The 17,747-nt window shown below is 32.5% G+C and overlaps 2 protein-coding genes across 2 annotated transcripts in view; one reads left to right on the forward strand and one right to left on the reverse strand.

The window, feature by feature from the left end:
- The window catches only part of LOC107437256 (long-chain-fatty-acid--CoA ligase 5), a 371,824-nt gene that overhangs the window by 275,701 nt on the left and 78,376 nt on the right, over positions 1–17,747 (reverse strand). The gene's annotated exons all lie outside the window — the stretch shown is intronic.
- The window catches only part of LOC107452371 (guanylate cyclase 32E), a 193,791-nt gene that overhangs the window by 73,231 nt on the left and 102,813 nt on the right, over positions 1–17,747 (forward strand). The window contains exons 2-3 of the mRNA XM_043050036.3: positions 14,943–15,252; positions 17,496–17,642. Coding sequence (XP_042905970.2) covers positions 14,943–15,252; positions 17,496–17,642 — 457 coding nt within the window. The remainder of the gene's footprint in view (positions 1–14,942; positions 15,253–17,495; positions 17,643–17,747) is intronic.

Consider the following 17,747-nt stretch of genomic DNA (forward strand, 5'->3'; position numbering starts at 1 on the left):
CGTAAGACTTCCGAAACTGTTACTGCAAAATAGAGTCGATTGATTTTCTTTCATATTATTTTCCAAATATTTTCCTTAAATGTGAGCAAAGTTTCGAAAAAACATTTTCGAACTCCTTATTTATTGTATGCGAATGAAAAACTGAACACTCATTAAGTTATGTGACGTTTAAAATTCAGCTGTTGAACGTCTTTTAACAAGGAGTCAGGTTAAAGACAAATCTAGTGAATGAAACAAAAGCAAAAAAAATTAGAAAAAAAAACTGTAAAAATCGAAATTTAAAGCATCTTAACTTTTGGAATAAATAGTTTTTTTTTTATTTTTTTATTTAATGGTTATAAGTTTTCAATACAATACAAATAAAATATTGATTTACCTCTTAGTTTTTACAGGAATCTAATATATTCTAAAACCTTCCATTAAAAGTATATTATTCATTCTGTATAATCTTTTATATAAATATATATAAATAATATTATCTATAACATGAACTTAAACTCCTATTAAAATTTGTTATTGCTTATCCCCCTTGGCTTAGACAAACCAAACCAAGTTCAGGGGACCATGCTACACAACTAACAACTTATCACTATGATATCCTAAACTCTTCATGTTTTACATTTTATCTGCACACACGCGATACCTCAGGGGATAGAGCGTTCACTTTTCAATGGGGTGAACCGGGTTCGTATCCCAGCGATGGCTGGTCGATACGAATTCCTCAATCGGCTTGCACCGACCAGAATGCTGACGTGAAATATCTTCAATGATAGACGGATCATGGGTTAGTTCATGGTCTTACTCTCCATGTCACGCAAATGCGGGTTAGTTCCATCAAAAAAAGTCATCCACGAAGGCAAATTTCTCCCAATACTTGATCCAGGAGTTCCCTTGAGTTCTGGATAGGGTTCAAAATTACAAAGCTACGGAGTTGAACATTAGAAGTGGTATACGGAAAAGATTGGGCAGCTGTTCAATGACGTTTATTAAATAAAAATAAATGTTTATAAAATAAAAAATAAATGTTATTGTTCAAAAGTTGTTTTAAATTGATTGTTATTGCTTTTTTAGTGTTAAGTCTTGCATTTTCAAAAGTATTTCGCACAATTTGCCCTTCTGAGGGATTCTGAGTTATAAAAAAATTATAGAACTTGCATACAAATTTGAAAATTAATTTATATTCTAAATGTTTTTTTTTAAAAATTCTATTCATTAAATTCTAATGCCATTCATTAAATTCATTCTAATGCTATTCTATTTAAAGTATAAAAATTATGCCCATTCTGTACAATCTTTTATATATATAAGAATCTAATATTAAGTTTAATTTATAAAGGTTATAATTCCCATTACTGTATAATCTTTTTAGACAGAAATCTAACTGATACTAAAACTTCTGTTTAACATTTAAAAATACTATACAGTTGCACAGTTCTAAATAGTTTTTTACGAGGGGAAATCCAACATATATTCAAATTTCTTGCCAAATCTCGAAAAAGGCTATACGTTTCTATACAATTTTTTTTAAATAATCTCTCCAGAACTTTTGTGCATAATATACATTTCTGCAAGGTAGACACCTGGTTAATTTTTAATCCATATATTTTCTTTTTAAAAAATATAATAAATGCTTGAAATTCTATTAAAAGTTTTTAAAAAAAGGTTACATATTTCAATATCCTATTTTTTTGATAAGAATGTAATACATTAATTTGAAATTTCTAGGAAAAGTTCAAAAATTAATCCGCAATTCCGTTAATTTTTTTTCTTCATATTTCACGAATTTATCTTTTTCTTTATATTTTTTTTCTTCCTTTACGAATCTGTCCAATCAGAGTAAATGGATCTGATGTAACAAACTAATAAAGTTCTGGTACTCAATTGATGTGGCCCTCGTAAGTTGCCTAACATCCAGATAACCAATACACGAAAATATTAATGTTTGTGATTGGTCTATCTCTCTCCTTTCGACGTTTATTAGGTTTCACTTTTCTTACTCTTAGTTTTGGCTCAGTTTCTTTTTTGTACAGTAATCGCTTTGATCATGTGTACTGACAGAGTAAATAAATAAAAAGAGGAAGAGTTATTGTCTGAAAAAAGCTTGTATTCAATGTAAACAATATAAATATATTTGTCTGAAAATAATATAATAATAAAAAAATATATATTTATTTGAAATCTGAAACCCCCGAAAAAATGTATGTTTATTCAGAGAAAGTAAGTTTTTGTGACTGTTTTCGTAACTTAAAATATCGTCTGAACTTATGAATTAGCATATTTGAGATCACATCTTCGAATTTTTAAGATAGAATTCCAGAACGTCTGATCATGAGATCAAGAGTTATTCAGGGTGGTTCGTTTTTTATTTTACGACAAATAAAGATGTATCGACAGCAGAGGTATTTCTTTAATGTAAAATGCATAGTGCAATTACTTAAATAAAATATTTTACAATATAAAATTAAAAAAAAGAACTAACTAATTACTACCATTTATTGAATCGCCCCATTTTATAGAATTTTTAAAGAATGGTAAAAAGAGGTTGTTTATTTTAAGGCAGTGAGTCGCAGGACCTGTTGCCGGGGTTCACTGAAAATTTCAGCCACTTCGATATGTCTTTAGCTTATTACAATAATTTCGCAATTACCAAATATTTTTTACACAATGTTTCTGAAAATAGATAGATTTATAGATGACTAGAAGTCAAAAGAGATATTCAATCGATTTCTGAAACACCCATAAAACTTTCATTTTTACGACATATTTGCATCAGATGACATTTTAACACCACAAAAAAGAATCAAAGCATCGATCAAATCTTAAGAATAAGTGCATCGTCTAGCCAAAATTTGATAATTAAAAATAGACAGGTTTTCCCACTGATGCACCGTTAGGAGGATTTTCTCAGTTGAGACTTAATGAACAGTTAATGTTTAAATTTTCACCGAGTAATATTTATTTTTGTATTATATTTTTAAGTTTGTTACGTACTTAAAATATCTCCTATGTCTTAAAATTAAAGACCTAAAATTGCAATGGTATATTACAGTACAGATAAAGAAACTAAAAGTTTTACTCATGCAGGTGTCGGATTCACGCAATGCGTATGGTTGAGCACAAAATTTTCGAAAAAATCATGGAGTCCCCATACCGAAGAATTTAAGTTCTATAATATTTTGAATTGATTAATATCTAATTTATATTAATATTTTTTTTTATCTAATTAATATTATTTATATATCTAGTTCATATTATTTATATATCTAATATATAATTAATATATTTATATATTTAATATCTAATTAATATTATCAATAAATGCTGTAAATAAATAAAACAAAATTCGAAAACTTAAGCAGTAAAAGTTTATATTGTTTATAGTTTGTGTAAAATGATAATTAATACATAAAATAACATTCAGGTGAGTGATTGACATACATAAAAAGAAATAGCCAGTGTCAGATAGAAGCTGCGACATTTACGCTGTATAGCAACATTTACGTGTGACATTTGCACTGTACATTTGTGACATTTACGCTGTATGGCAACCAATCCTTTCTATAGAAATTATTATTTAAAGTTTGCAAAATGAATAATATCGGTAGAGGGATAAAACATCAATAAAAGCAAAACAAATACTGCTTTCAGGAAAAAAAGGAAATTAACACAGTCACTTAGGAGATACCAACGTTTATTGATTTTTTTAAATCCCCATATGATAGCCATACATTTTCATTTCGAAGAGGGCGATTCCGATGTCATTTCGATCGATGATCACAGGAAGGCCAAAACTTTTTATTTTAATGTCAGGCAAACTTATTTTTCTTTGCTATGGAAGGTGCTGGAAGTGTTACTCATTTTGCATTGTCTGGTGAGCACCTTGTGACCAAAGTCACGAAGGAGAGCTACATTACCAAAGCCACACTGCCACAGATACCAGTTTATAGGGTGGGCCACACTTACAGATCACACGCAGAAGAGAGGATAACACACAGGAAGAAACATCCATGCCCTGAGAGGGATTCGAACCCGCAGCCATTGGCTTCACAGCCAGGTACGCCAACCCCCCTAGACTTGAACTCAAGAAAAATTGAGTTGCAAATTCTCACTAACGGCTGGATAATTCGGTTCCTGAATCATATTCCTAAGGATTGAATGCTTGCACGAGGGTTATTCAAAGATATTCAAATACTTTTTTTTTTTTCATTTTATCTTGAAGTCTGCATCAGTGGTTCCTTTTGGCAGTGAGCCAAAAAAGTGAAGAAGCGTGGTGTTTTCAACAATGCATGAAAAGCAAAATGTGAGAACGAATCTAGTCTGAACTGAACTATAATATAATATCTGGGCACCTTTTACCACTCATTTTTAACTTGAACTTTGTGGTGTTTCGATGAGATGGTGGAATGCAAATAAAGTAAAGGAGTATTCATGTGAATAGATAATCATTGAGTTCTGACTGTGTAGTTATATGCAGTAGGGCAGGGGTCCCCAACCTTTTTGTGCCTAAGAGCAAATACCAGAATATCGGTCGAGTGGCGGGCACCATTTATTTTTGCAAGATAAATTTATAGTTGGTAGACATAGGAAATAATATACACTGCATGTAATGCACAAAAAATTTAATTTAACATATGAATATAATTAGTATTAATATCCTTGAGTAAAATAAATTATTACGAAATTGCTTGAAAAACATACAAAGTATAAGAGTTCATATATTCAATTCGCGAGTGGTCAGCTATATTTTGCTTTGTGCTTATATCTGTGGGAATGGAAATCCTTTTCCTGGCGATTTCTATTTTGGTTAGGTTTATCATCCATATTGAGAAAGCAAAACAAATTACATAACATTTTATGGGAAAATTGAAAACGGAAATATTTTATTGTTGGGCACAAGTAGCGGGCGCACCTAAACCGATCGAAGGGCGCCATGGTGCCCGCGGGCATAGGGTTGGGGACCCCTGCAGTAGGGTGATAAGACCATAATGTAAAAATATGAGGTTTAACTTGAGCTGAGCTGGCAAGGTGAAAATGGTATTCTGCATATGCTATTGATGTCGGGAATGTGATGCATCACTGCAATGGTATGCTGTTATTGGTCTGGTGTTCTTGTCTTCAGTTAAATTTTCAAATAGGATTATTTCATTGAAATTTGCTGCAGAGCAAAAGGTGGATTTTTTCATAGAATATGATATTTAATTTAGCTGTATGTATGTCTGTTGCATCTGTTTTGAGGTTGTATTGAATGAATCTAGTAGCGGCTACCTTTCCGCATTTATAGTCAGAGCATGTGGTTGCCAACAAAATGACGTAACGTGCAGTCTTGTTTCTACCCGCACCTGATTGACAGCCTAATTCTGAATTTAAAAAAAAAAAAAAAACGCATACATGCAGCTTACTACAACTAAACATTAAATTCTCTCGATCACTCATGAGCTGATCAAAACGGCTGACAAAAATGTGTGGATGAATTCCGCTCATTCCAAAGATGTGTGACAGTGAAATAAAGGGGGGGGGGGTTGAACTTCTAAAATATATCGGGGTGACCCGATGTCATAAAATGGCAGTATATAAATTATTTCCCTGGCATATATCTAAGCATTCTGTCTAAAATATTATGATTTTACTAACTTTTATCTATGTAGTTGTTTTCGCTCGAGAATTATTTGTCTTTCCTTTTAGCCAAATAACTGAAGTAGCTAACAGCAGAATATCCATTTATATACTAAATGAAAAACTTTATGTTTTGATTAATCTTCTGAGAGTGCGTTAAATTTACAAGTCAATACACTTTTTCTTTAAAAAAAAGTAATAAATATTCCTTATTCAGCATACATTTTTTGAGATGAAATAGCATCATAATTATTTCACATTTTTGTTTAATAATTACTCATTAGATTCAATTTATCATTCGAAATTTTAGTTTGGTCTCTTATTTAAAATTTTTTTTGGCCTCCAAAGAGTAGAAAAATATGCTGTAAATGCATTAAAACAGCTGAGTGTTTTTAAAATTATAAAACTATGAACTATAACAAAGCTTTAAAATGTTCATGTATATAAAAGTTGCATTTTTGACTAGTTAATGTAACATGGTTAAAAGAAAAGTTAAGAATAAATTTAAAAAATTTTACAAAATATATTAAGAAAGTCTATAAATAAAAATCTTTGTTGACAAAAGCTGCCTTATTTATACTTTTTTGTATTATTAAAAGAAATCAATATTTTCCCACAAGAACAAAACAAAAAATCCTGAGAAAATATAAAATCATTGTAAAATAGGAACCTTTTTTCAGTATGTAAATCGCAACGAAATAAACCATTAAGTGAATAATATTCATCTATACTTGTAAAAAAATTAACCTATGAAATACAAATTGTGTGACTCAATGAGAAAAAAAATAAATGAGCAGTAATTTTATTCGTTAACGAGATTTATAACAGTTTAAATGTTATCCATTTCCATCTCCTTTTGCTTTAAATAATGGTTTTATCTTCCTTGTAATAAGTTTTTTTATTTATAAAAATTTTCATATAAAAGTTAACATTTATAACTGGCAACATATTTTGACATCAACTCAATCACGAGGTTTTTAATGGGATGCTTTGCAAGTGACGTAGTATGGGTAGATCGATCCTGATTGGTTGTTGATGTGGCCTTTGTTTACGTTTGATCTTTCCATTCCATTTTGAGGCCTGTTTAGACGATCCAATTTCTTGGACAGAGATTGATTGATATTGATGGAAACTTGTTTTGCTTTGAGCTTTGATCGTGTAAACAAACATCCAAGAACTTGGTCCAACTTCTTGGACGATAGTAGAGCATGTTCTACTTTCCATCCAAGTTTTTTCTCCCTTAACCAATCAGCGTCATAGGTTTTGTGACGTCAACAATCAGGCAGCAAATTATGTCATCTTCTTGTCTGTTTTCATATATTTTAGTCCAAATAAATTGATCTGTTGCGGTTTATTTGTGTTATTATGATTTTATTTGAATTTATTTAGTAATTTTAAACTTATGTAAGTATTATTTTAAAATGTTGAATATGAACAATGCGCATGTGCAAGTTTTCTTTCAACGAATCAGCGACATTCAAGAACTTGGATAGTGTCAACGAATCATCGAATTTCTTAGACACAGAAATCCGTCCAATTTCTCGGATTCAAGAAATTGGACCGTGTAAACAGGCCTTAAGCCAAACCCGTCAAGTATCAATTATCTTAAGTGATATATTCTTACACAAGGAATTTTTCATAAAGATTTCAATTCGAAGATTTAAAAAAGATTACATATCTTTTACTTAACGCAAAGAGAAGCAAGGAACCATGCATCGAAGTTGCCAGGTACACAAAACAAAAATATAACATAGTTACAATAAAATAATAAACCTAGGTTGTCAAGTAAAAGACGAGAAAGAATTATATTTCAATAAATTCGATGAGCGATGCTGCCCTGTATTCAATCGACTTCACGTTAATTAACATTCTAACTAATGTAGGGAATCTTAGTTTACACGCCATTTTGCTTAGAAACGATCCGCTGGAGCTGGCGTCATAGGTCACATGTGAGGGGTATTGTGATCTTCTTCTACTTGAAGTGCCATCACTGGCTGTGCACAATGCGCGGGTGGGTGACCACTTGGATTAGTCTCCGTAGGGACCGAAAGAGTGCGGTATTGTTCCTCGTTAAGCTGTTCTACCGTAAAGAGTTCGCGTGCAGGACGTCGGGCTACCGAAGCGGGGGTGCCATCCCCTCTGTAGAGGATCAAAATTGTGATGTCATGTCTTCGGATCATCCTCAGGGATGTTTCCCAGTTCGTCGCCAATAGCCCATTGTGCATCTCTAGTGCGACGTAAATGAACTACAACAGATGTACTTGAAGTGCAAGTAGAAAATTAAGGACCTTGAAAAATAAAAACAGATTTTTCTTCAACAATGGATACATAGTCATTTTTCTTTTAAAGAATAAAATAAAAAGTGTACAAAAAAGCATATAAAATTGCAATAACCATCAAACAAATCCGAATTTCGAAACAAAAATATCATTTCAATTTCACAAATATAAATGGCTCTTCAACTCCGTGGTTGCATTTCAGTGGACAGCAGATCTGTTCGCGTAGTACTTTTTTATACAAGTTTAAGAGTCCATAATTCTCGTAAGAATAGCAGAATATTTTTATTCCAGCAAACTCCAAGTATATTTTTTTGCACACCATAGTGATTCCAAGCAGCGAAACAAAGTGTGACATAAAATTGCGCTTATGATTTTTTTCTTTTTAATATCAAGAGAAACAATTATTGTAAGATTCGAATTCGAGTCAATTTTACGGAGCATTTTGATTCTTCTACCTACGTTAAAATATTTGAAAACAGTATATTCATTTCTGCAAAGCAAAAAACAAAAATACCGCACCATTGCAACGAAACAAATTTCTAAAAATTATGTTCTTCTTTCAGTTGCAATTCTGCTATAATCTATTGTTTTAAAAAATTTAAATACAGTTCAAAATTGTTCTCTGCGAAGTTTGAAACAGGCGTATTGTAAGAAAAAACATGTTAAGAGATATTGAAAACGCAAAAAAAATAAATAAAATCAGCGAATGGAAATATTTCAAATTATTCTTGCGATAACTTGATTTTTTAGAGATTAAATTGATCTAAGATGAAATAACTTTATCGAATTCGACAGGTTAAATAAACGTACAGTCTTGGATGAAGTTAAAAACTAAACATTATTACTGACAACATTCTGAACAACATTTATTTAAATTCAAATTATCTTAATATTGTATGTTTACAAAAATTATTTTATATAGTTTCGAGACTGTAATCACTATGCTATTTACAGTCTCTGGCCAAATTGTTAGACGCACTGTAAGATTCTATGTAAAATCTTAATTATCATGTAATACTATAGAGCTTTATTGTTTTTATGCGACAGAAACCGGTTTGCACTTATTTACGTTCGTGTATCAATTGATTAATTTAGACAATATATAATATAAATTGAGAATATTTATTACATCAGGTATTTTATGAGTATATTATAATAATTAGACCAAATTATTATACGCATTGTAGTGTTTCAATAATTGCATGTTTTCCACGAGTTTATATGCAATACTCTAATATTTACGCATAAATGTAATGGGTTTTTTTAGAGGAGATTTTTCTACACTTCCTATTTGTATTTAGTTTTAACATATTGCATTACAATGTTAACAAATTAATACACGAACATAAACAAGTGTAAACCGGTGTAAACCGGTTTCAGCCGCGGAAAAACAATGACCTGATAAATAAGATTTTACATAGAATATTACAGTGCGTGTAATAATTTGGTCAGGTACTGTATATTAAAGTAAATACTTTTTTGACATTAACTTTAAAAAATACTAAATCTGTCCTTTAAAAAAAAATAAAATAAACAATAGGTCCCTTCCACGGGTATTAAATAACATATGTATACAAAATATTAAAAAAAAATTGTAATATCTTTTGCGAAATATATATTTTTAAAAGAATTTTTCCCATAAATTCATTGTTTAAGAGCATTTAATGACATTTGTGACAATTTTACTAAAATGCATAACTCTGAAAGTATACAGAGTGATTTGTAATCACTGATCCTAATCTTTACTTGGGCGGGGATAGCCTGGTTCGTAGGGCACTGAACCCATGTCCAAGAGTTCGTGGGTTCGATCCCCGCCGGCCGAAGACACTGTAGTAAAATGGTGACTGATGCAAGTTAAATCTGTCGAGCTGCAAAGTCCTCCATGTTACCATAACAAATCAATACCTCTGGGGGTACTGATCCAGGAGTTTTCTTGTCTTCGGGATTGGGTTCAAAATTACAAGGCTATGGAGTTGAACCTTAGTAGTCGTAAACCCAAAATTGGGTCGGCTGTTCAACGACGGTTGTAAAATAAGATAGGTTGAACTCCGATAATAAGATAGGTTAATAATATAAGATAAGTTAAATTATTACATTAAAAAATTACGCTAAAAACTTAAAATACAGTAAAAGTTTGCCAAATGTGAGTGGTGGTGATCAGTTAAAAGTGAATTAACTACAAATTGTGACAATTAAAAAAAAAAAAAATTTGTTGATAGGTTCCAAGCACTCCGTAAGGAGCTGGTTTAAATACAAATTGGCCTGCAGGCGCTTTATGCTAGGGTCTTTAAAGAATTTATAGGTTTAAAAGAAAAATATCACAGCATTTGATGTATTTGAAAGCCTATCGGTCACAACATTTTATTATGCAGATACAAAATATAACAAGAAAGTAGACGGTAATTGGTATATTGCACCTGGATTGCCGATTTTCCAATTTTGAATGATTTTCTTTTCCCAATAAAAAAACTTTTGGTTAATAGTTTTGTAATTTTTGAGACTTTTGCTCAGTACCTCCAAAACCTTCAGTAAGAAAAAGCAAACCCTACCCCGTACACACAATGCAGACTGAGCGATTTTCAATAGATAATTTTAGTTTGTAAACAGAGCCTCTATGTCTTTAATGTCACTAAAATGTCACATAAACCTTTTTTTTACCACTACTAACTGCTATAAACAAATCTCTAGAAAATACTAGTACAAACCGAAAATAACCTGTAGTGTATCTACCACTACAAAAAATATAATTCCAATTCACTAGTATATAAGACATGTTAACTCTATTCTATGAAGGTTGACATTGTCGATAACAACACTTCCCACATACCCTTTGTAAGAAACTCTTTGTAAATCTCTATTTCATATTAGATTTAACACTATTAACTCTGTTAATGAAACGTTTTTAAGCTTCATGATTAAACAGTGTTTTAATATAATTTTAGCATTATCTGTATAATTATACTAGAATATAATTATAGTAAAAGAAAATTTTATTCCTCCTCTTACATATAATACGAATAAAATTTTTTTTGCTAGTATATCATTTTAAATCATTTTTTATCATTGTAAATTCTCATCTTCTTTTGTTTTCAAATTGGAAATTGTTTTGTATCCTTTTGTTGATCAATAAATTTTCACCCCGGATGCCCCCGCTAGGGGGCGGGACGGGGCTGAGCTTTGAATAGTATATAACACTTTTTCCGCATTGAATTTTCAAATATTTTAACAGAAGAACAAATTAAAATGAAAATCAATTTTAAGGCATAATTAACTTAACTTTGATACATTAAGTTTTAATTCACTTTGATATATTTAGCTTGGTAATTTCATTTGAATATGATTGATTACAAAATATTTTTATTGAGCCGAGATGGTGCAGGGGATAGAGCGTTCGCCTTCCAATGACGTGAACCAGGTTCGAATACCCAGCGATGGCTGATCGAAACGAATCCGCATCCGGCTTGCACCGACCACAGTGCTGACGTGAAATATTCTGAGTGGTAGACGGATCATGGGTTAGGGTCCCTTCGCCGTCAGGAGGTTCTCGTGGTCTTCCTCTCCATGTAACGCAAATGCCGGTTAGTTCTATCAAAAAAGTCTTCCACGAAGGCTTATTTCGCCCAATTCTTGATCGAAGAGTTCCCTTGTCTTCTGGATTGGGTTCAAGAATTACAAGGCTACGGAGTTTAACACTAGTAGTCCTAAACCCAAAAAATTGGGTCGACTGTTCAACGATTGTTATACCTATATATATATATATATATATATATATATATATATATATATATATATATATATATATATATATATATATATATATATATATATATATATAAATATCTTTATTGCAGAGTATTGCATTACTTTCCCAACAAAATAAATTATCTAGAAATAATTCGTTTAATATTTATTACATGCTTCCATCAATAGATAAATTGGTATTAGATATTTTTTCTGCATCTCTTGATAGATTGCGATAAACATAAATAAACAAAATGTTCAGTTTAAAAGCTCAGATGATATTATTGAAAGGAAAAAAAAAATAGGTAAACTATGTACTTAAGCCTGATCACGAATGAATAGCGTTTTTCCCTTAGGAATTGAATCAAAGCAGAAATAACTGAAAGGGAAATCTGAGACATCAAACAAACCAACGAGTTCTGGGAACCTTATTTATATTTGGTTATGATTTCAAGAATATATTCTCTCCCTTTTTTTTAAAGTAGGATTCTTTATTCAAGTTTAGAGAAAAATCTGCCTCCGGGAATTGTTTCATCCTCTTTTTGTATGCCAGCTCCATTAAATAAAATTTAAAAAAAACATGATTAAAGTATAATTTAACATCATCATCATAGTTGGCCAGACAACCCAATGTGGGCCAATGCCTTCTTCTGAAGATTTCTCCATAACGACTTCCGACTAATTTTTAATCTTCAATTCTTTTCATGAATTACAAGAAAATCAGACTCCACCCACTCAGCCCAGCTCAACCGCCTCCTTCCCCGCCTTCTTGTTCCAGTGGGTCTAAAAAGCAGTTATTTTATTGTATTGTCATCACTCATTCGAATCACGTTGGCCATCCAATTCATTCTATTTATTTTTATGTATTTAATAATATCAGGTTGTTTATAAATCTTGTACAGTTCAAAGTTAAATCTCTTTCTCCAGTTATTGTTTTCATTTACACCACCAAGTATACTCCGCAAAATCTTTCTCTCAATTATTGTAATATTGTCCTGCAGTTTTGTTATTGTCCAAGCTTCAGAAGCGTATGTCAAGACTGGCCGGACAAGAGTTTTATAAATTAAGAACTTTGTTTAACAGTGGTAATATAATCTAGAGGATTTATCTTATTTTCTAAAACAATAGATTTAGATGTTATTCTTCATTTTTGATACATAGTACTCGTATCTTCAAAATTATGTAAAGCGATAGAAGTCATTGTTGAAGTTATTTAAAAAATAAAACATTCGTAAATATTTTTAAATAATTACATTATCTTTCATAATTCATATAATTAACAGTAGGTTATCATTCGTAAGCTAATTGAATTATTCAGATCTTTGTAAATTACTGTTATTTTACAGAGAACCAAGCTAATTGGAAGATTTTTAGCATTTATTTATTTAGCTTGCCACTTTTTAGGCTTATTACAGTGACCCCAAATACATATAGGCTGATTTCAGGCAGTTTGTAAAAAATTTGGAGTAGTAATGGTATATTATAAAAGTACATTGCCTGAAGTGATTCTTCGAACAACTGCTGATTATTCTAAACGTATTTATCCTGATTTCAACAAACCTAAAAAATTTCAAATATTGGCTTGCAAAATATTTTGTACCAAATAGCCTACTGTTATCGATTAGTGCAAGAAAGGGAATATTTTTTAACTGTAAGATTAAATCCAATCACATTCAGACCCTACATAAAAACAGCTAAAATCAGCTTATTTTTTTGTGTTTTTCTTTGGCATTGTAGAGGTCATAGAGGTTTCAAATTGCTCCGTAGATACACCGTAAAAAATTACAGTAAAAAATACCGGCACTCATGGTGGCAGTACTTTTTACCGTAAAATTCATTTTTACCATAAAATTTTACGGAACAAAACACTGATTTACTGTTATTTTTACAGTAATATTTACTGAAAAACCATTGTAATTAAGTAAATATTACTGTAAAAATTAAGGAATAAAATTGTACGGTAAAAATGGATTTTACGGATGCTGCACGCAGTACTTTTTACTATTATTTATTTCGGAAATTTTTATAGCCTACTAATGTCATGATTTTTTTAAAAACTTAAACTAAGTATGAAGTTTATAAGCCTATTCAGATACCTGTTTCATGAAAGTCTAATGATAGGCATCAGTAGTAAATTGCGATCGACGAGAGCAAAAAACAATAACTTCTGGGAAAATGCCTATAAATGATTAACTGGACTTTTGGCAAACTGTCATTATTTACTGGTCATCTACCAAAATACCTTGAGCATTATTTATCTTGGGTACTATGTACATACGATTATTATTTATCTGATTGTCTTGGATAATATAGCTTTTAGTTCACGTGAACTTCAAGCGACAAACGTTTTTTTTATGTATATTTAGAGCTCAAATTTTTTTTGGACAAAATAGCTCATATTATCATAATTGTGAGCATTACAGTCTCGGTACTAGTATTATTTTTTTAACGTTCTCTTCTCGGAAGATGCCGTAAGTCTTAGTCATTTCACGTTACCCAGTGGGCACCTGTGAACCTAGGTCACGAACGCGAGCAACATTACCCACGCCACAGATACCCGTTTATAGAGTGTTCCACATTAACACATTACAGAACAATGCCTAGAAGGTAGGTAGATACTCTATTTACGTCGCATTAGAGCTGCACAATGGGCTATTGGCGACGGTCTGGGAAACATCCCTGAGGAGGATCCGAAGCCATGCCATCGCAATTTCGATCCTCTGCAGAGGGGATGGCTCCCCTGATTTGGTAGCCCGACAACCTGCGCGTGAACTCGAGCACTTTCCAATTAGGTAGAACAATTTAACGAGGATCGGTACCGCACACCCTAGGTCCCTTACCAGGCTGGTCAAAGTGGTCACCCACCCGCTTACTGACCGTACCCAGTGATGCTTGAATTCGGTGTTCTACTGGGAATCTTGTCTTTGCGATCAGTCCACTGCGAGGCAATAATACATGGAAAGAAACATCCATGCGCTGAGCGGAATTCGAACCCGCAACCATTGGCTTCACAGACAGGCACGTTGACCGCTCGGCCAGCCACCTGGTTGGCATTCTCTGTATTATAGTTTTTCATTTATATTCACTTTGTAAACGTTTTTTTTTAAAAATATCTAATAGAGACAAGTAAACAGAGCATTGGAAATTTGTACACTATCTGGTCACTTAAACTCTACACCTGTTTTAAAGTAGTATGAGAATAATATTAGTATCAAATGTTTGCTGTTTATAATAGGTTTGCCATAGTCAAAAAATAAAAATACTGGTATTTATACTCAAAATGTTTAACTACAGTATTTTTTTTTACAGTTTTGTGCTCACCATGAAACCTCCAATAAAGATTTATATCCGACGTTTGCAAGAACTCGTCCACCCGATACTCAAATATCAAAGTCCGTGGCATCCCTTTTACTCTCTTTCGGTTGGATGAAAGTTGCTTTCCTTTACTCCAGTACACAGGACAGAAATTTTCGAGAAGTATCCAGGACCATCATCAAAACATTCGAAGGAGTAGGGATTGAAGTTCGATACCTGGGCACGTGGCCAGAAACATATCACTATGGATACGGAGATAATCCATTCGATTCGCTTGTCGAAGAGTCTTATATGAATGCAAGAAGTAAATATACTTTTTAATTATGCCTCTCTCTGAATTCATGCTTTAAGGGTACCGATGACTAAAGAGGTATCGAACGACACTACGGACGCTTACTCGCCGCATGTGCGCATTTGAACTGGAACTAATTATATTAATTTTATATTTTCTAATAAAAATCATCAACAAGAAAAAATCGAGCCGTGATAACGCAGGTGATAGCGCGTTCGCTTTCCAAAGAGGGAAACTAGGTTCCCAGCGACGGCTGATTTATACGAATTCCGCACCCGGCTCGCACCGACCACAGAGCTCACGTATAAAACATCCTCAAAGGTAGACGGATCATGGGTTAGAGTCCCTTTGCCGTCAGAATAGCCGTGGTAAATCCAAAAATTGAGTCGGACGCTCCACGACAATTATAAAAAAATTCAGAAAATAAATAAAATAAAAATTGTATTCAAATGGGCTCAAAAACAGCTGTTTAATCGTATTGTACTAGATGAACTTGGCAAGTGGACTGCTAAATATTTAAATATTGATAAAAAGAAACATTTCTGAATCCATTTAAATCAAATTCTCTACAAAAATTGCTAGAAAATATAAAAGTAACATAAAATTAAAATAGATTAGATCAATAATAGTGCAAGTTCAAATGCGCATTCACTGCCTGTCCGTAATGGATGGGTTTCCCTAACGGCGTATGAGGACATTTTCTGTCATGGGTAGCTGTATAATTCTCGTGATGTAACCTACCACCTCTTGAAGTTTGACCCATTAATTCAACTCTGCATTAACTCTATTTTCTGCATGGACCATGATCTAAGTTTTCCGGAATCTATTATAGTTCAAGCAATATTTGTACATTCTACTAAAGAGTATATTAATATTCTCATAAATATTTAATTTTGCACTTTAGTCCAACGAAACAAAAATGATAACTGATAGTTTAGAGTTATTAAAAATAAAGTATACGAAAAACATTGCGATTTCATCAGAGATCAATATTTTGAACATTGGTGTGTCATTTTCTGGTCATGTAAATTTCCGTTTTGCCGCCCAGACCAAGTGACTGAATGCTGAAAGATTTTTTGTTCGCGTTTTTTTTTAAGACTAAGGATTACTATTGCTAACAAGTGCATTATCACTCCCACATTAAGCGAGGTGTTTTGAAACCCTATTTTGCTAAGACGACTCTTATAGTTCAAATACCTTACTTACACTAAACTACAGTTACCTTACTTACACTAAACAGGGTAAAACTACAGTTTCATGTACCATCATGTGAATAATTATCTTCACTTATTAATGGAAAATAAATTAAATGTTTTCAAAGTTATCAAACTTTATTAATAATCACTTAATTATTATTTTATTTCATTACTATCTTTGAACAGCCGACCAAATTTTTGGGTTTACGACTACTAATGTTCAACTCCGTAGCCTTGCAATCTTGAACCCAATCCAGAAGACAAGGGGACGCCTGGATCAAGTATTAGGAGAAATTTGCTTTCGTGGAGGACTTTTTGATGGAATTAACCCGCATTCGCGTAACAAGGTGAGGAAGTTCACGAGAACAACCCACGGTTAGCCTGATGGCAAAGGGAGTCTAACCCATGATCCGTCTACCACTGAGGATATTTCACGTCAGCACTGTGGTTGGTGCAAGCCGGATGCGTATCTCCAGCCATTGCTGGGATTAGAACCCGGTTCGCCTCGTTGGAAGGCGAACTTTCTATCCCCTGAACCATGGCGGCTCATTTAATTATTGGGTTATAATTAACTATTACAATAACGCTAATCAACTTGCTGAGCCTATTAGTCCAGATAATGAGTAACTTTTAAAAATATATCTCAACTGCTGTTTTTACAAAACTGCAGTCTTTCTTCCTATTGATGTTTAGCGTCATTTTCGAAATAGCAGACGACAAAAGCTTTCGAAAAACAACCTTAGAGGATAAAACTGTGTGCCGTATCAGCGAAATATAGCTACGTTTATGCAAAAAATATCATAGACACCACAAATCAGATGAATGAATCAGTGAATGCCGCTTATTTGCTGATTCATTCAGTATTGTCATTTCTTCCTCTCTTCATTCACCAGCTATATCAGCGATTATCAACACTAATAGTCGCTACAGTGATACGATGTTCATAAAATATTAAACGACAATGATTAAAGTCGTTGTCTTATGTACTAAAAGGGGTTTATATACCTATAGTATTTTACAGTGTTTTGTAAAAATAAAAAAAGAATGTATTTATTGCAGTATTTGTTGTGCTTGGATATTACTTTGAACACCTGGGTTTGATGGTGAGTATGGAAAGAAAGGGATTACTGGACAGCGGAGATTATTATGTCATCGGTGTTGACATCGAGCAATATGAAGTACAAAATCCACATCGATATCTTAAAGGTAAATTGAACATCTGCATTATTAATATATACAGCCCACAAGGGTGAAATAGAATTATTATCCTATACTCCGTTGCAAGTTAAGAAAGGGTCATTTCGGTTTAGG

The sequence above is a fragment of the Parasteatoda tepidariorum genome, chromosome 6, assembly GCF_982258835.1.
Source record: "Parasteatoda tepidariorum strain Cologne lab strain chromosome 6, Ptep-v5.0, whole genome shotgun sequence".
In the NCBI taxonomy this organism is placed as follows: Eukaryota; Metazoa; Arthropoda; class Arachnida; order Araneae; family Theridiidae; genus Parasteatoda; species Parasteatoda tepidariorum.